This window comes from Pristiophorus japonicus, chromosome 13, assembly GCF_044704955.1.
Source record: "Pristiophorus japonicus isolate sPriJap1 chromosome 13, sPriJap1.hap1, whole genome shotgun sequence".
NCBI classification, from domain to species: Eukaryota; Metazoa; Chordata; class Chondrichthyes; family Pristiophoridae; genus Pristiophorus; species Pristiophorus japonicus.
The window spans coordinates 105,598,988-105,616,873 of NC_091989.1; the positions used below are offsets into that span (position 1 = coordinate 105,598,988).

The 17,886-nt window shown below is 47.9% G+C and overlaps 1 protein-coding gene across 4 annotated transcripts in view; it reads left to right on the forward strand.

The window, feature by feature from the left end:
- The window catches only part of LOC139278726 (diacylglycerol O-acyltransferase 1-like), a 247,479-nt gene that overhangs the window by 32,938 nt on the left and 196,655 nt on the right, over positions 1–17,886 (forward strand). For all 4 annotated transcript variants that reach the window (XM_070897803.1, XM_070897804.1, XM_070897805.1 and 1 more), the window contains 2 exons: positions 16,195–16,282; positions 16,589–16,629. In XM_070897803.1, the coding sequence (XP_070753904.1) occupies positions 16,195–16,282; positions 16,589–16,629 (129 nt within the window). The remainder of the gene's footprint in view (positions 1–16,194; positions 16,283–16,588; positions 16,630–17,886) is intronic.

A 17,886-nucleotide genomic window follows, 5' to 3' on the forward strand; every position in this document is an offset into this window, starting at 1 on the left:
TCAGGTTGAAACGCTCGAAGTGTGGTTTCCTGGCACAGGACGTTGAATTCTTAGATAGGAGAATCGCAGCAGACAGCATCAGACCCACCTACGCCAAGACGGAGGCCATCAAGAATGCGCCGCAACCACAGAACGTGTTGGAGCTGCGGCCATTCCTGGGGCTCCTTAACTATTTCAGTAATTTCCTACCTCAGTTAAGCACCCTGCTAGAACCCCTACATGCGCTACTGCGCAAGGGAGACGACTGGGTCTGGGGGAATTCACAAGAGGCTGCCTTTAAGAAAGCCAGAAACTTATTGTGTTCTAACAAACTGCTTGTCCTGTATAATCCATGTAAACGATTGATGTTAGCTTGCGATGCGTCGTCATACGGGATCGGGTGTGGGTTACAACAGGCTAATGAATTGGGAATTTTGCAACCAGTTGCATATGCATCCAAGAGTTTGTCCAAGGCCAAAAGGGCCTACAGCATGGTTGAAAAAGAGGCTCTGGCGTGCGTTTACCGGGTAAAAAAAATTCACCAGTACTTATTTAGCCTCAGGTTCGAGCTTGAAACTGACCACAAGCCGCTCATATCGATATTCTCGGAGCACAAAGGGATTAATACCAATGCCTCTGCCCGCATCCAAAGATGGGCACTCACCCTGTCGGCATACAGCTATGAAATCCGCCACAGACTAGGCACAGAGAACTTCGCAGATGCTCTCAGTCGGCTACTATTGCCCACCACCGGGGTGGAAATGGTACTTCCAGTGGACTTGCTCATGGTCATGGAGGCATTTGAGAACGAGAAGTCTCCCGTTACGGCCTGCCAGATCAGGACCTGGACCAGCCAGGATCCTTTACTGTCCTTGGTAAAAAACTGTGTTCTCCATGGGAGCTGGTCCAGTGTCCCAGTGGAGATGCAGGAAGCGATTAAAACGTTCCACAGATGCAAAGACGAGCTGTTCTTGCAGGCGGACTGTCTTTTGTGGGGCAATCGCGTAGTCTTGCCCAAGAAAGGCAGAGAGACATTTATTTGCGAACCGCACAACACCCACCCGGGCATCATAATTGTTGTATATGCATGCCTGTTTACTGTGGATATCTGCAACCCTGTTGTGCAACACAGAACGTATCCTTACACTGTACACACCTTACCTGTACACCAGAGGGTGCTGCTGTTGGAGACCTAAGGGTTACCTGCACACTGCAGGTAATCCAGTATATAAAGGAACTCGCAGCTTGGTGTCCTCACTTGGGAGCTGCAAATAAACGACTACAGGTTAACACAGTTTCAGTATCATACCCTCGTGGAGTCATTTGCTAAAGATATCTACATACACGACAGTAATGATGAAAGCCATAGCCAGATCCCACGTGTGGTGCCTGGCATCGACTCAGATTTAGAATCATGCATGTGCCAGTGCAACACTTGCTCTCAGTTGAGCAATGCACCAAGAGAGGCACTGCTAAGTTTGTGGTCATGGCCAATAAAACCGTAGTCGAGGATCCATGTAGACTATATGGGCCCATTCCTAGGCAAAATGTTTTTGGTTGTTGTGGACGCTTACTCAAAATGGATTGAATGTGCAATAATGTCTGTAAGCACATCCATGGCCTACGAACCATGTTTGCCACGCACGGCTTGCCTGATGTCCTAGTCAGCGACAATGGGCCGTGCTTCATCAGTGCTGAATTCAAGGAATTCATGACCCGCAACGGGATCAAACATGGGTTGCATCTGCCCCGTTCAAGCTCGCATCCAATGGCCAGGCAGAATGGGCAGTTCAGACCATCAAGCAAAGCTTGAAACGCGTGTCGGAAGGCTCCCTGCAGACCCGGTTGTCCTGAGTACTGCTCAGCTACCGCACCAGACCCCACTCACTCACCGGGATCCCTCTAGCTGAACTGCTCATGAAAAGGGCGCTTAAAACAAGGCTCTCTCTTGTCCACCCTGATCTATATGATCACGTGGACAAGCGGCATCAACAAAGTGTGTACCTTGACCGTGCAAATTTGTCACGCGATATTGAGATCAATGATCCTGTGTTTGTGCTCAATTGTGGACATGGTCCCAAATGGCTCGCTGGCACGATCACGGCCAAAGAGGGGAGTAGGGTGTTTCAGGTCAAACTGACCAATGGACAAACACACAGAAAACACTTGGACCAAATCAAATTTCGGTTCACCAACAACTACGAACAACCTGAAGAGGACACCACCAACTTTGACATTCCAACACACGCACAAGTGGCAACTGACATCACAGTTGACCACGAAACTAAACTCATCATCCCCAGCAGTCCGGCAAGGCCAGCTGTCCAACAGCCCAGTGAAGAACTGACCAATCCACCCACACCAGCATTTGTACCGAGACGATCGACAAGGGAGCGCAAAGCCCCAGATTGTCTCACCTTGAAAATAAGTGTACTGTTGATTTCACGGGGGAGTGATGTTATGTATTTAACCCCTTGATCACACCTGACCACCAGAGGGCCTACCTGTTGGAGTCCCAAGAGATCCCAGCATGCCCCCCATGTGGTACCTGCACTCTGGAATCTTAATAAAGGAGCAAAGATCACACTTGCTCATTACACACAGTACTCAGTCTGACCATTTATTATGAGTGTAACAGTATAAATACCTAGCTTCTAAAAAAAGGGGAAGCAGTGTAATGTATGCACCTTTGAGACTGCTCACAGGTTTGCTGAACCTCTGTGTTAGTCACCAAGATACAGGAACCTTGTCGATTTCTTCTGGGACAACAGGAAGCATTGGGTCTTTGCTGCGGTTCTGAGTCTCCTGCTCAGGGAGGGTGGTCAGGCATTGGTGTGCGTGAGCATCCAGGCTGCGACTTTCCATCTTCAGACCCTGCAGCGATACCTGTACGTTGAGCATCCTTTTGTTTGTAAACCTGGGAGGCGTCCAGACCGCCATGCGAGGACTGCCTGTCTTTGCCAAGAACTCATCAGGGTTTGGAACAAAGTCGCCACCAAGTGCAGTTCTCCCTCGTCTGGAGTAGTGGCTGTCCTTTGGGAGCTGCTACTCAGGAATCCGTACTTCCATAAGCGCGGTTTTAGGTGACAGGTGGACAAGAGGGCTGTGTTTGGAAAGGAGACCATGGTCAGGGACCTACTGGATGGCGGAGGAGCTGGCTGGGTGGCACCAGAAGAGCTGGCACGGTGCCTATCGTGGGACGACGTCCGGCTCGCAGCCAATGCCATCGAGTCGCTACAAACAGCACTGGGCCCTGGCTCCACTAGGTGCATCAAGGAAGCTCCAGCTCATGGGGAGATCCCATTCGAACTGACCTGCGTCCAGATGGAATTCCTCATTGACACCAAGCCCTGAATCCTCCTTGGGTGCCGGCGCCTCACAACTTGAGCCTCCTCCATGCCTCTCAGTTCTGTGCGGAGCGGATTCCTGTACGGGCTGCTCTTGCACACTCTCCATTTTACCATCTTCGTCTGCCGTCTAGACACGCCATGGCACACCATCTTGCCGTCCAGAGGAGGCAGGGGTCCCCAATGGAGTGCTCTCTACACTGGAGTCCTCCCTTTACTTATTGGGGACTTAGCCTGAAGGGTGTTGCACGGGGCAGTCTCGTGCAATTGATCTTTAAGTTGGTTCACAGACTCCCAGGCTGTCTGTAATTTCTGCAGTCTGGAAGAGTCCGCGTTCCATGTTTAGGTGGCGTGTTATAGGTTGCAGCCCCTGTTCCAATATTTGAAGGGGCTGCTCCTCAAATTATGCTTGCACTTCAGTCCCACGCTCCAGATCTTTGGGCACCCTGTGCGGAAGGGAGCGGGCAGGTCAGAGGACCTCCTCGTAGGACTGCTCCTGGGCCTGGCCAAGGTGGCCATTAACTGGTCCAGACAGCGGGCGGTTGAGGGGATCGTTCAACCCAACTGCCTACCTCCCTTCCACGGTTACATCCGAGCCAGGATGTCCCTGGAGATGGAGCACACTGTGTCCACCGGTACACTTGCGGCCTTCCGCGAAAGGTGGGCGCCGGAGGGACTGGAGTGCATTATCATCCCCGGCAACCAAATTTTAATTTGACCGCTTATTGTTTAAAAAGTTTTATTGGTTAATTTGTCGGTTCTAGGGGCACTTAATTTATTGTTTTACACCAAAATAGTTGTAGAGTTGCCTCCAATGCGTTTGTCACCAAGATACAGAAGAAGCTGGTCGACTTCTTCTGGGACAACAGGAAGCATTGGGTCTCTGCTGCGGTTCTGAGTCTCCCGCTTAGGGAGGGCAGTCAGGCGCTGGTTTTTGTGAGCACTCAAGCTGTGGCTTTCCGTCTTCAGATCCTGACGAGATATCTGTATTCGAGCATCCTCCCAGATGGTGTGCATTGGCGACATATTTCTTCTGCCAGCAGTATGGCCTCAATTATGACACGCAGCTTCTGTTTATAAACCTAGGAGGCATCCAGGCCTCCATGCGGGGCCTACCTGTCTTTTACCAGGAACTCATCAGGGTCTGGAACAAGATTGCCTGCAAGCGCAGTTTCCCACCCCGTCTGGAGTGACAGCTGTCCTTCGGGAGCCGCTGCACAGGAATCCGTACCTCCACGACCGTGATTTTAGGTAGCAGGCAGATGAGGGGGCTATGTTTGGCAAGGTGACCAGATTCAGGGACCTACTCGGAGGAGAGGGTTGAATGGTGCCAGTCGAGCTGGCGTGGCGCCTGTCCTGGGCTGACGTGGCACTGTGCCCTGACTCCACTAGGTGTGTTGAGGAGACTCAAGCACGTGGAATGATCCTGTCCGAACTGCCCCCTCCGTCCGGACGGAATTCCTCATCGGCGCCAAGCCCCGAAACCTCCCTCGGGAGCCAACGCCTCACAACTTGAGCTACTTCCGGGAAATCCCCTATGTGCTTTTCAGTCTGTGCAGAGGGGATTCCTGCTCTGCATTCCAGGCACGCTATAGTGGCACCATTTTGTCATCTGGAGGAGGCGGGGGGTCCCCAATGGAGGGCTCTCTATGCGGAAGTCCTCCCTTTATTTACTTTCACAAGGCATTACACTTACCAACCAACCTGGATTACCGCCTCAAAATGGGCGATACTGAATTTCTAGCCCGTGGTTTTTCCTTGTTTCCCCCCCGTTATTTCAGTGGGAACCGTGGAAATTGATATTACTAGATTTCTTTCACCATTTATCTGGTGGCTTTGCTGATCTACCAAAGTGATGGTGGGAGACCAGGAAAATCCATGTTGAATTTCTGTGCCAAATTATTTACCTAGTAATTTCCGCTAACTGAAGACATATGTAGGTTTGAGTACTCTTAATTGTGAAATGATTACAAAATAAGGTTCAGCTCCCTATAAAAGATTCGGTTACCAATTGTTAGGTTTTATTTGACTGTTTTACAGAGCCATGTTCAAACCCCATCTGGAGCTCTGCATTCAGCTTTGGGCACTGAACCTCAGGAACGATATATTGGCCTTGGGAGGGGTACAGCACAGATTCACCAGAATATCACCAGGGCTTAAAGAGTTAAATTCTGAGCATAGATTATGTAAAATTGGCTTGTATTCTCTTGCGTTTAGAAGGCTGAGGGGTAATCTAATCAAGGTGTTTAAAACGATAAGGAGACTCAATAGAGTAGATACAGAGAAACCAAGTGCTCTGGTGGGAGGAGTCCAGAACAAGAGTGCATAATCTTAAAATTAGAGCCAGGCCATTTAGGAGTGAAATCAGGAAGCACTTTTTACACAAAGTGTAATGGAAATCTGGAACTCTATCCCCCAAAGGTTGTGGATGATGGGCCAATTGATTGCCAAAGAGTAGCAGCTATGATAATGCTTTGGATTTATCTCGTTGTAAGGGGGAGATGGGAAGGCTTCCTCTCCCACGAGCAGCCCACTGATATAGAGGATCGACGCTCGCCCCAGCCCACGTAGCAATTCTCGAAGTTAGCAGACAGAGACAGATGGCAAAGTATAATGATCTTTATTACGAACGTCCGGGAACACCTCTTATCACAGTCGCCTGTGAGTGGAGATGCTCCCCGAACAGCACAATCATACAACTTTTATACATTTCAAAACCCCTCTGTTCCCGGACAAGACCTCCCTAGATTTCTAATTGAACTACCTTATCAGTGCTACTTCTCTAATTGGACTACCTTATTAGTGCTACTTTGGATTGACAGGCCAAGACCCTCGTGACCGCTTTAGGCCGTGACTAGAATGACTTCATTAGGTCGGAATTTGTTATACATTTCCTTGGTGCCTGTGAGTCGCCTCGAGCCTCTTCGCAAGGTCTTATCAATGTCTGTTTAGGTTCTCACATCGTATCCTGTCAGAATATTATTGAATTGATAACTTCTGGAGCCTTGGTACAAGGCCGAAGAGAGGCCTTTTACCTCCTTATGGGCCATTGCAGGAACCAGCACTTTAACCCTTGTCCCGCTGGTACCCCTAATGCCAAATTTCTCTTACAACGTAAAGAGTCGGCACAGAATAGCCCCCATCACTGCTGTAAATGCCTATGATTCTGTGGGTAGCGTGGCCCTGAGTTACTACTCGCTGTAACTTTGGTGGGAGAGAAGCGGATGTCCCAGTAAAATGACATAACCAGCAGAACACAGCCCTTTATGCCACCAAAGTTATGGCAGGAGACCCTGCCCAGGTAGGCCCAATAATTTTATAAGAATAAATGACAAATAAAAATTTATGCCTCATAAAAATTAGTTGTATGTAAAATGGCTGAGCACTTACACATAAGAATATAAGAACATAAGAATTAGGAACAGGAGTAGGCCATCTAGCTCCTCGAGCCTGCTCCGCCATTCAACAAGAAGATGGCTGATCTGGCCGTGGACTCAGCTCCACTTACCCGCCTGCTCCCCGTAACCCTTAATTCCCTTATTGGTTAAAAATCTATCTATCCGTGATTTGAATACATTCAATGAGCTAGCCTCAACTGCTTCCTTAGGCAGAGAATTCCACAGATTCACAACCCTCTGGGAGAAGAAATTCCTTCTCAACTCTGTTTTAAATTGGCTCCCCCGTATTTTGAGGCCGTGCCCCCTAGTTCTAGTTTCCCCGACCAGTGGAAACAACCTCTCTGCCTCTATCTTGTTTATCCCTTTCATTATTTTAAATGTTTATATAAGATCACCCCTCATCCTTCTAAACTCCGAGTAAAGACCCAGTCTACTCAATCTATCATCATAAGGTAACCCCCTCATCTCCAGAATCAGCCTAGTGAATCGTCTCTGTACCTCCTCCAAAGCTAGTATATCCTTCCTTAAGTAAGGTGACCAAAACTGCACGCAGTACTCCAGGTGCGGCCTCACCAAAAACCTGTACAGTTGCAGCAGGATCTCCCTGCTTTTGTACTCCATCCCTCTCGCAATGAAGGCCAACATTCCATTCGCCTTCCTGATTACCTGCTGCACCTGCAAACTAACTTTTTGGGATTCATGCACAAGGACCCCAGGTCCCTCTGCACCGCAGCATGTTATAATTTCTCCCCATTCAAATAATAAAGATTTGAACTCGGATCGCTGGATTCAAAGTCCAAACTGCTCACCATTACACCATTGAACCAACACAGAAAAAGTACTTTCCTAATTTTTCCTTCTTATAGCTGGCATTTATTTAAGATTCTCTTTATTCGAAATTGCAGTGTTCCCATTTGATTAAGAATTTAAAGGCGAAAGAAAGAACTAGCATTTATATAGTGCCTTTCATGAACTCAGTATATCCCAGAGTGCTTTACAATCAATTAAGTACTTTTGTACCGTAGTCACTCTTGTAATGCAAGGAAACACAGTTTGCACAACAATGGGATAAATGACCAGATAATCTTTTTTTTGGTGGTGTTAGTTAAGAAATAAATGCTGGTCATTAGATCAGGAGAAAGCCTCTTATTCAATTAGAGGATAGACTGGCCCTTGGTTTAACGTCTCATTTGAAAGGTGGAACTTATATAAGAAATAGGAACAGGAGTAGGCCATTTGGCCCCTCAAGCCTGCTCCGCCATTTAATAAGATCATGGCTGATCTGATCATGGACTCAGCTCCATTTCCCTGCCTGCCTGATCCCCATAACCCTTTATTTCCTTATCGCTCAAAAATCTATCTATATCTGGCTTAAATATATTCAGTGACCCAGCCTCCCCAGCTCTCTGGGACAGAGAATTCCACAGATTTACAACCCTCTGAGAATAAATCCCTCCACATCTCGGTTTTAAATGGGAGGCCCCTTATTCTGAGACAATGCCCCCTAATTTTAGTTTCCCCTATGCATGGAAACAGCCTCTCTGCATCCATCTTATCAAGCCCTCTCATGATCTTATATGTTTCGATAAGATCTCTCATTTTTCTGAACTTCAATGAGTATAGGCCCAACCTACTCAACCTATCTTCAGAAGTCAACCCCCTCATCTCCGGAATCAACTTAGTGAATCTTCTCTGAACAGCCTCCAATGCAAGTATAGCCTTCCTTAAATATGGAGACCAAAACTGTATGCAGTACTCTAGGTGTGGCCTCACCAATATCCTGTACAGTTGTAGCAGGACTTCACTGCTTTTATACTCTATCCCCCTTGCAATAAAGGCCAACATTCCATTTGTCTTCCTGATTACTTGCTGTACCTGCACACTAACCTTTTGCATTTCATGCACAAAGACCCCAGGTCCCTCTGCACTGCAGCAATTGGCAATTTTTCTCCATTTAAATTATAATTTGCTTTTCTATTTTTTCTACCAAAGTGTATACCCTCACATTTTCCCACGTTATACTCCATCTGCCAAATTTTTGACCACTCACTTAGCCTGTCTATATCCCTTTGCAGATTTCTTGTGTCCTCCTCACAATTTGCTCTCCCACCCATCTTTGTATCATCAGCAAACTTGGCTACATTACACTCGGTCCCTTATCCAAGTCATTAATATGTATTGTAAATAGTTGAGGACCCAGCACCAATCCCTGCAGCACCCCACTAGTCACTGTTTGCTGAACAGAAAATGACCCATTTACCCCAACTCTCTGTTTTCTGTTAGTTAGCCAATCCTCTATCCATGCTAATATATTACCCCCAATCCCGTGACCTCTTATCTTGTGCAGTAACCTTTTATGTGGCACCTTAACGAATGCATTCTGGAAATTCAAATACACCACGTCCACTGGTTCCCCCTTATCCACCCTGCTCGTTACATCCTCAAAGAACTCTAGCAAATTTGTCAAACATGATTTTCCTGTCATAAAAATATGTTGACTCTGCTTGATTGAATCATGCTTTTCCAAACTTCCTGTTACTGCTTCCTTAACAATGGAATCCAGCATTTTCCCAACGACAGATGTTAGGCTAACTGGTATTTAGTTTCCTGCTTTCTGTCTGCCTCCTTTTTTAAAATAGGGGTATTACATTTGCGGTTTTCCAATCCATTGTGATGGTGCAGCATTACCTCGGGACTACACAGAAGTGTCAGCCAAGATTATATGCACAAGTCTCCAGAGTGGGGCTTGAACCCACGACCTTCTGATTCAGGTGAGAGTGTCACTACTGAGCCAAAGCTGACACCATTTACCCGCCCCTCCATATATCTGTGAAAACGCTCTTTCGCTCTTTAACACTCATAAGTCAGAAAATCACCTCAAATATTTCTTAGTTACAACTTTAGAAAAGCATCCTCTGTTACTCTGTATGACTTTCTCTATAGGGGTAATTTTCTGGCTTTGTGCTCTGGCTGGGAGCCTTATCTTTCAGAAGCACTTATCAAAACTTTAGATGCACACAGCCGTTTAGGGCGTTAACTTTTGAAAGCTGGGAATCATTGTAACCAGGCACTAATGATTCCCAGCTTTTAAAAAATTCAGTGATTGCGCCCCAGGAAGGCAGTGGAGAGGTGTATCAAACGCTCTGCTTCCTTCCTGGAGTGCTACAGAACGCAGGTGTGGCGGTAGTTGCGCAGCGCTGTAGGCTCTGCATTGGAACCAGTTAGCTGGTCCCCGACAGCAACCACGATCCAGCCCAATCAGCTCGATGCACTGCAGCAGAATGCTGGGCTGATCGATCGCGGCCGAAGAGGAATGAAAGAAATTGAAAAACAGAATTGTAGAAATTTTTCTGCTTACCTTGGCTACCTCCCCTTTAACGTTTTCCCCCGAAGCTCCCGCCCTCCCAAATAACGCCTCCTGCAGCTGTCGGTGTTTTCGCCTGACGATGCTGCAGGGGGCGGAACTGAAGTTCGGGTCTGGGCTCTACCGGGGCGATGCACACGGCAATGATGTCACAATCTCCGGGCGAAGGAGATCAGGGCACAACGTCTTACCGCCACTGCAAACCTTCCGCCGAAGTTAGTGGGAGTCGTTCATCTCATCACGCCCGGTCGATAAGTGGTTAGCTTGTCGTTATCGCATCCTCTCCCCCCAGAGGTGATAACAGGAGGTCAATTTCGAGACCTTTGCCTTCTTGGACAAATTTGTGTGCACCTTTGGAAATGGCTTAGTGAGTTGTAGTGAATGGTGAGACGTAACAGTAGCCACCGCAATAGTAATGAATGTGAAAAGAATGGCTTAGGCTTTGCAGGGATGTTTTATGATGCTGGTGTGGAGTGATGCCAACCTGGCGCATCATGTGGCAGCACCAACACCAACATCACCAGGCACACCAGAAGCACCAACAACAACACCAACCTTCTCCGCAATCACCTGATGCTGCACAGGACACAGGGCATCAGCACCTGACCACACGGCCTCACCATGGGAAGCAGTGTGGTCAGGAGCTGATGCCCTGTGTCCTGTGCAGCATCAGGTGATTGCGGCGAAGGTTGGTGTTGTTGGTGCTTCTGGTGTGCTTGGTGATGTTGGTGTTGGGGCTGATCATGGTGGGATTCTGAGCACCAAGGTGAGATTTTTTTCAAGGGCAAGGGTACCGATGCTGGTGGAATAGATGACAGCTGAATTGAGTTGGCAGAAGCAATCTGTCAGTGGTGAAATCCGTTGTTCCAAGGAGGTGACAGTGGATAGAGAGTTTACTCCAAACACTTCCAAACTGAATAAAGCTCAAAAGTGTCTTACAAATCCTGAAGGCTCCAGGTTCTAAGATTGGAAAGTGAACAGCTGTGAAATGGTAGCTTTTATATCACTTTTGCAGCTGCCAACTATTCAGAGGAATGGAGAGTCATTAAAACCGGACCTACTTATCAGATGTGATCCCTGACCGCCGTGAACCTCGTCAAAAAGCTAGAAAAATGGTACATGCATGGTAAAATCTTGCTGAGTACCCTTTAATAAGCTCTTAACAATGTGAATTGCCTCCCCCGCTGCTCGGTGTCGAGTCTGTAAAGTGCTGACATACCCGGCACTTGGGAAACTGACGTGGAGGCGGGTTGACAGCGGGCTGCTGACCCACTGTCAATCTTTTCTATTTTGACAGCGGACTCGCCTCCAAACCCACCCTCTGAGCGCCGGCAAAATTCTGGCCTTTCTGTCCTCTTCACAGCTTACTTTCCCACCTAGCATTGTATCATCAGCAAACTTGAATACATTACACTTGGTCCCTTCATCTAAGTCATTAATATAGATTGTAAATAGATGAGGCCCCAACACTGATCCTTGTGGCACCCCACTCGTAACAGCCTGCAAACCTGAAAAATTACCCGTTTATTCAACAACAACAACAACTTGTATTTATATAGCGCTTTTAATGTAGTAAAACGTCCAAAGGCACTTCACAGGAATGTTTTAAGACAAAACAAATAAATTTGATACCGAGCCATATAATTGAAGAGAATTGAATTGAATTGAATTGAAAAGAAGAAATTACGGCAGATGACCAAAAGCTTGGTCAAAGAGGTAGGTATTAAGGAGCGTCTTAAAGGAGGATAGAGAGGCGGAGAGGTTTAGGGAGGGAGTTCCAGAGGTTGGGGTCTAAGCAGCTGAAGGCATGGCCACCAATGGTTGAGCAGTTATAATGAGGGATGCTCAAGGGAGCAAAATTTGAGGAGCGCAGACATCTTGAGGGGTTGTGAAGCTGAAGGAGATTGCAGAGATAGGGAGGGGCGAGGCCATGAAGAGATTTGTAAACAAGGATGAGAATCTTTAAATTGAAGTTTTGCTTAACCGAGAGCCAATGTATATGGGTGATCATGACTTGGTGTGTGTCAGGACAAAGACTATCGAGTTTTGGATGACCTCAAGTTTTACATAGGGTAGAAAGTGGGAGGCCAACCAGGAGAGGTAAGGCATTGATGAGCGTTTCAGCAGCAGATAAGCTGAGGCAGGAGCAGAGACTGACAATGTTACGGAGCTGGAAATAGATGGTTTTAGTTATGCCGCGGATATGTGGCTGGAATTCATTTCCGGGTCAAATACGACACCATGGGGCTGAAATTCACCGTCCCTGAAGAGACGGCTACCGTGTCGGATGTTTTTCCCTCCCTGAGCCACATCCAGCTCGGGGAGGATTTGAGTGGTGCGTACTTACGTCGCAATTGGCGGGGTGAAGCAGCGCTTAAGGAGTTAGTGGCGCGGTGAGGTAATCAGCGGGCGGGCCACTGGAAAATGACCATTCCCCGCGATTTTCAGCAACAAAAACCGAGGACTTCTTCAGGCAGTGCCCCCGCAAGGTTTTCCAATTGGTGCACTTACGCGACACTGCTGGAGTTTTGCCGCGATCGGGGCCGCTTGGTAGGTAAATAGTAAAAGTGCAATAAGTTTTATTAATTGTTTTGGCTCCATTAAACCTGCTGAGTGCTGCTCAGAGGTTTTCGCAGACTTTTGTACAACTTTCAGGTCTGACTCTTCGTGAAGGCCTGGAGGCATCATTGTGGGCTGCAGACACCTATTTGGAAGGGTTCACCCTGAGGATGGGAGGAGTGTTGGGATGGCGACACCTGGTCAGAGGCAGGGCGGCACGCAGAAGGTGTTGCCGTCAGCACTGTGCAGAGAGACAGTTAGCAAGGGAGGCAGCAGTTATGGCTGCACAACAGAGAGACGGGCATGCAGATGTGTGCAGACCTGCAGCTAGAGAGGGTGGTCAGGAGGGACTTGGCATCAGGAGGAGGGTGAGGGATGCTGACACCCCACCGCCCCCCCCTCCAAATACTGGGAGAGGAGTCTTTCCAGCAAGAGCCTCTAGAGGAGCCCGATAATGAGGAGGACCAGGGAGATGGTCAGCAGGCAGCTGCCAGGGGAGGTGGCCAACGCAGACATGGGGGAAGGAGGCCATCCCTTAAAGGTTCTATATACCTCAGTTCTTCCTCCAGTTCAGTGCTGAGCAATGCCTGCGAAGGCTACGATTTCAGAAAGAAGTACTCAGGGAGCTCTGCACTGTCCTGCGAGATCTGCAGCCTCAAACAAGTCTCAGGACCGTCCTCACTGTGGAGACCAAGGTCACCATCGCCGTGAATTTTTACACATGGGGTCTTTCCAGTCTACCAATGCAGACATTGGCAACATCTCACAATTCTTGGCACATCAGTGCATCCGGCAGGTCACAGATGCACTGTACAGCAGAAGGGTCCAGTACATCTCCTTTCTGATGACAAGCGACAAACAGGTGGAACGGCAGGCCGGATTTGCCCAAATGGCAGGCTTCCCAAGGGTGCAGGGTGTCATTGACTGCACACACGTTGGGCTGAGAGCACCACATCATCACCCCAAGATCTTTGTCAACCTCGTGCAGCTCGTGTGTGATCACCAGCTTCGGATCCTGGCAGTTAATGCGAGGTACCCAGAAGCAGCCATGATTCTTTCATTCTGCACCACCGTCTTCACCAGCCCGAATCAGGATTGCGGTTGGCTGCTTGTGGACAAGGGATATCTCCATAATCATCGTGGTCTGCTGTATGCTGCACAACTTGACCATCACGAGGGGACAGCCGCTGGAGGTCAAGCCAGCAGCATCACCTGAGGAGGAGGAGGCTCCCAGTCACCCCAGAGCTAGGAGGCGTCATCCCTATCGCAACCCGGGAAGTGAGATGCAGCTGCGTCTCTTGGCTGCTCTCTTCAGATAATCCCATCCACACATGACCCTTCAGGTCCCACTTTTAATGGCCATCGCAATGAGTGTCGTAAAGCAGAATTGCCCACTCCCAGATGAAACACCTGGCCAGATATATGTGCCAAAAATAAAGATTTATCCACTTATCCAAATCATTGCAAAAACAGAACATAAAGAACAATGGGTCCGAAATTGATGGCCCTGCCGCCGAGATCCGCCGACATTCCTCTTCGGCTTTCGCCCTGTGCCAGTTTGCACTTGGGCTGGAGCGGTCGGGAGGGGAGAATTGCTGGGAACCGCCCGCAAACGTCAACGGACGGCCATGTGACGCAAGTGACCTCCCACCCACTGAGATGCCAGATTGGTACGGACGGGAGTTGGAGCCAGAAGGGGGAAGGACCGCTGTGTGAAAGCTGGTCTATCCCCAACGGTGGGTATGAAGACCTGCAAAAAAAGGTTTGTGAACGTTTAAAAAAAAAAGGTCCTTACAGCTACTTACCTGCATGGGGTCTCCTGAAGGTGTTCGTTTTTTTTTTACATTGATTTTTCTTTTCAGCTCTTTGACCCTCCGAGGGCCCGACTCCATCCTCGACGGCACTTGGGCGACAAAAGCTTTTGCTGTCGAGATTGAGAGCTCCCGCCCGCTGCCACCCAGATTGAGGCGCCCTTTGAAGGACCTTTTTGCCGAAACTCCCGCCCAAAGTACCGTCAGGTATCTCGGCGGCCATCGGCGGCATTGGGTGGCCCTTGGCCTTCACCAATTTCGGCCCCAATAATCATTTTTTACATCTGTGCATCTCACTATAACTCCTGATACGCGTGAATACCCTAACATTACGCCTAACTGTCATCCCTGTGGCTGCATCATGGGTCCAGGAAGGCTGCTGTGGTTGTTGTCTGGGACCTACATCTGTCCTTCTAGGACGCCCTGGAACACCTCTGGGCCTGGAAGAGCTGGGTGCGGACTGGCCAGCACCCTCCTGGGTTGGTGCGTCCTCACATATGTGGGGGTGCCTGACACCTCCCCTGCAATCTCCCTCCATGCATTATGTACTGGCGATCTGCAATGTCTCCCCACGCCAGAAAACAGTATTTTTCTTCTGTCTGCCACACCGTCCATCAGTATCTCCAGCTCCAAATCAGTGAACCTGTTGGCTCTCCTCGCCTGTCTTACACCAGCCATCCTTCCAACCTCCTTCCAAACCCCTTCCCCCCTCAGGGCCTTGCTGCAAACCGTGGAGAAGCTGGCTCGTTAGAAATCCTTACCTGCATGCTGAATTTCTCAGTGGTCATAACGGTCAAATTAAGACAGCCACACTGCTGAAAAATCCAATTTGGAAGGGTTCATTTGCGCTTGAATCCATTTTTTCACATTTGGAGCCACAAAAAAATGTCGGTGCTAATGGCTTCAAAAAGGTGGAGGGAGCACCAGCTTTCCAGCGTACTGAATTTCGGGCCCCTAGGTTGCGAACAGTCTGGTTCAGCCTCAGCCAGATGCTAGGGAGAGGGACGGAGTCTGTGGCTAGGGAATGCAGTTGGTGGCAGGGACTAAAGATAATGGGGCTGAAATTCAAGGTCTTGATAAGATCTGTTACGCCCGTTTGCAGCGGCCATGCGGCGGAATCCCGTGGCGACCAAACGTTCAAGAACTTTGGAGAAGTAAGGGAGGTTGGAGATAGGATGGTAGCTGCTCTCTGTTTTCTGTCCTCATATATTACCCCAAACACATGAGCCCTTATCTTGTCTAACAACCTTTCGTGTGGCATCTTATTGAATGCCTTTTGAAAATCCAAATATACTACATCCATTGGTTTCCCTTTATCTACCGTGCCTGTTACATCCTCACGAAACAAATCGATTTGTCAAACACGATTTCCTTTTCATGAAGCTATGTTGACCGCCTAATCATATTTTGATTTTCTAAGTGCCCTTTAACCATTTCCTTAATAATGGATTCCAGCATTTTCCAAATGACTGAAGTCATGTTAACTGGCCTGTAGTTCACTGTTTTCTCTCTCTCCCTCCTTTCTTGAATAGTGGTGTTACATTTGCTACCTTCTAATCCACTGGAACTATTCCAGATGTATATGTTGAAGGAAATAATTATGACAATTATCGGGAGCTTTCCGACTGGCCATCACAATTGATTATCAGTAAATAATAGCAAATATAATTAAATAAGAGACAACTATTAAGATCATTTCAGTTAGATTAGGTTCTGAGCCATTGTTTATTTTACAGTTGCCACAAAACCCGCGAATCTCTGTTTAGCTCCTCCAGTGGATTTCTCAACTACCGTGGGATTTTGAATTGGGCTGTGGTTGTGCTGGTAGGTACTACGCCTGTAGTACTATTTCTGTTGGTATTATTTCTGAGAAATCAATAGCAAGAACCATGTAACATAGGTTTGTAATGTGTTTCATTTGGATTTAACACAGTGGGCATAGTTACAAATGTTATGTAACTATGTTATCTTGCTCTGTTATATGTTTTGAGTACTATTTCTACAGTTTCTGGTCTTGGAATTATTTTCATATGGCAGTATTTTCTGATTGCTTTCTTAAGATCAAAACAAACAATTGCTGCGAGTTAAGTGGTTTGTGTGAAATTAATATATTTTCTTGTTCTTTCCCAGATTTTGACTCATGCACATATGGTTTTGGAAAACTTGATCACGTACGTATTATACCTATGATTATTAACAGTTTTTGGTTTATATATTTCAGTAAACTTTTTTCATTAGTAAGCTTTGTCACCGGAAAGCTTTTTGTCTTGTTTTGAACAGGAAAGTGGGTCCAGGTAGGTTGCTTTGTGCTAGCAAACCCTGATATCGGGGGGGGGGGGCGGGGGGGGAATTTGGGTCGTTTGTGCCTCCCCTTAGCGGCCCGACGGGGCGCAAATAGCTTTTCGCCGCCACTGACTCCCGCAAACTTCTGTAGGAGTTTAGCGGCGGCACTAACCTGTATCAACCCACTCCCACCAGTAGCACCCCGGGCCGCTGCGCCGGCAATGCTGGGCTGCTGCCACGGCAACCACTCCCTGGTGGTCGAGCAATGGCCCCTTCTCTCTGCTGCAGAGTCGGCAGCTTGGCCTTCTCTTTACTGAAAGGGAAGGGCCCTGTCTTACCGCCACGCTACGCATCCCCCAAGAGGAAGTGGAGCACGAGATTTTGCGCTCCACTTCCTCTCTGGGACGGTCAGCCCAATATAGCTCGCAGAGCGGGATTTCTACTCCTTGCGCAGGAAGTCCTGCCTCACAGTTGTTACCACCCCCAATTGGGATGGTACCGAATTTTCAGCCGCAGATGTTAATCTAAAATTAGTACTTCTGGCTCCAAATGTGCTGTTCCAATAACAAGAGTCCAAGAACGTTGTGATTAAAACTAACTGACCTAACCATTAGTATAGGTTCTAACTCAACCGTGTAAATTTTCCAGTTATTGTACCTGGATGTATTAGATAATGTGAATGGAATTCACAGAAGAAAATCAGGTGGGGAGGACTGCATGCCCATATGGGAGCCGGGACAATTTTCTGTCCATTAACTTAAATGGACGAAAAATCAGGCAGGCTTTGTTACCAATATGCGGTTCTCCCTGTGCAATTTTCCTCTATGCATTGTGTTCAGGCGATCCAGTCTTTAACAAGAAAATCTGGACCATCAATGAGCAGGAAAATGTAATAGCTATCGGCACTGCCATGCCCTGGATATTAGCAAATGCTGCTAGGTAAATGGCTGTATTAGCAGTGCTGTCAAGAAGTCATGTTTAAAATATGCAAATTCCACAGCTATCACACGGTCTCGCTCAATAACTTTGGCAGAAGACTGGTGGAATCCCCAAAGAAATGGCGTAAATGGCTGAAAGAGACCAGTCGGTGGTAGCCCCGTGCAATTCGGGACTGTAATGTATTTGCTTCATGGATTCTTTGCTTA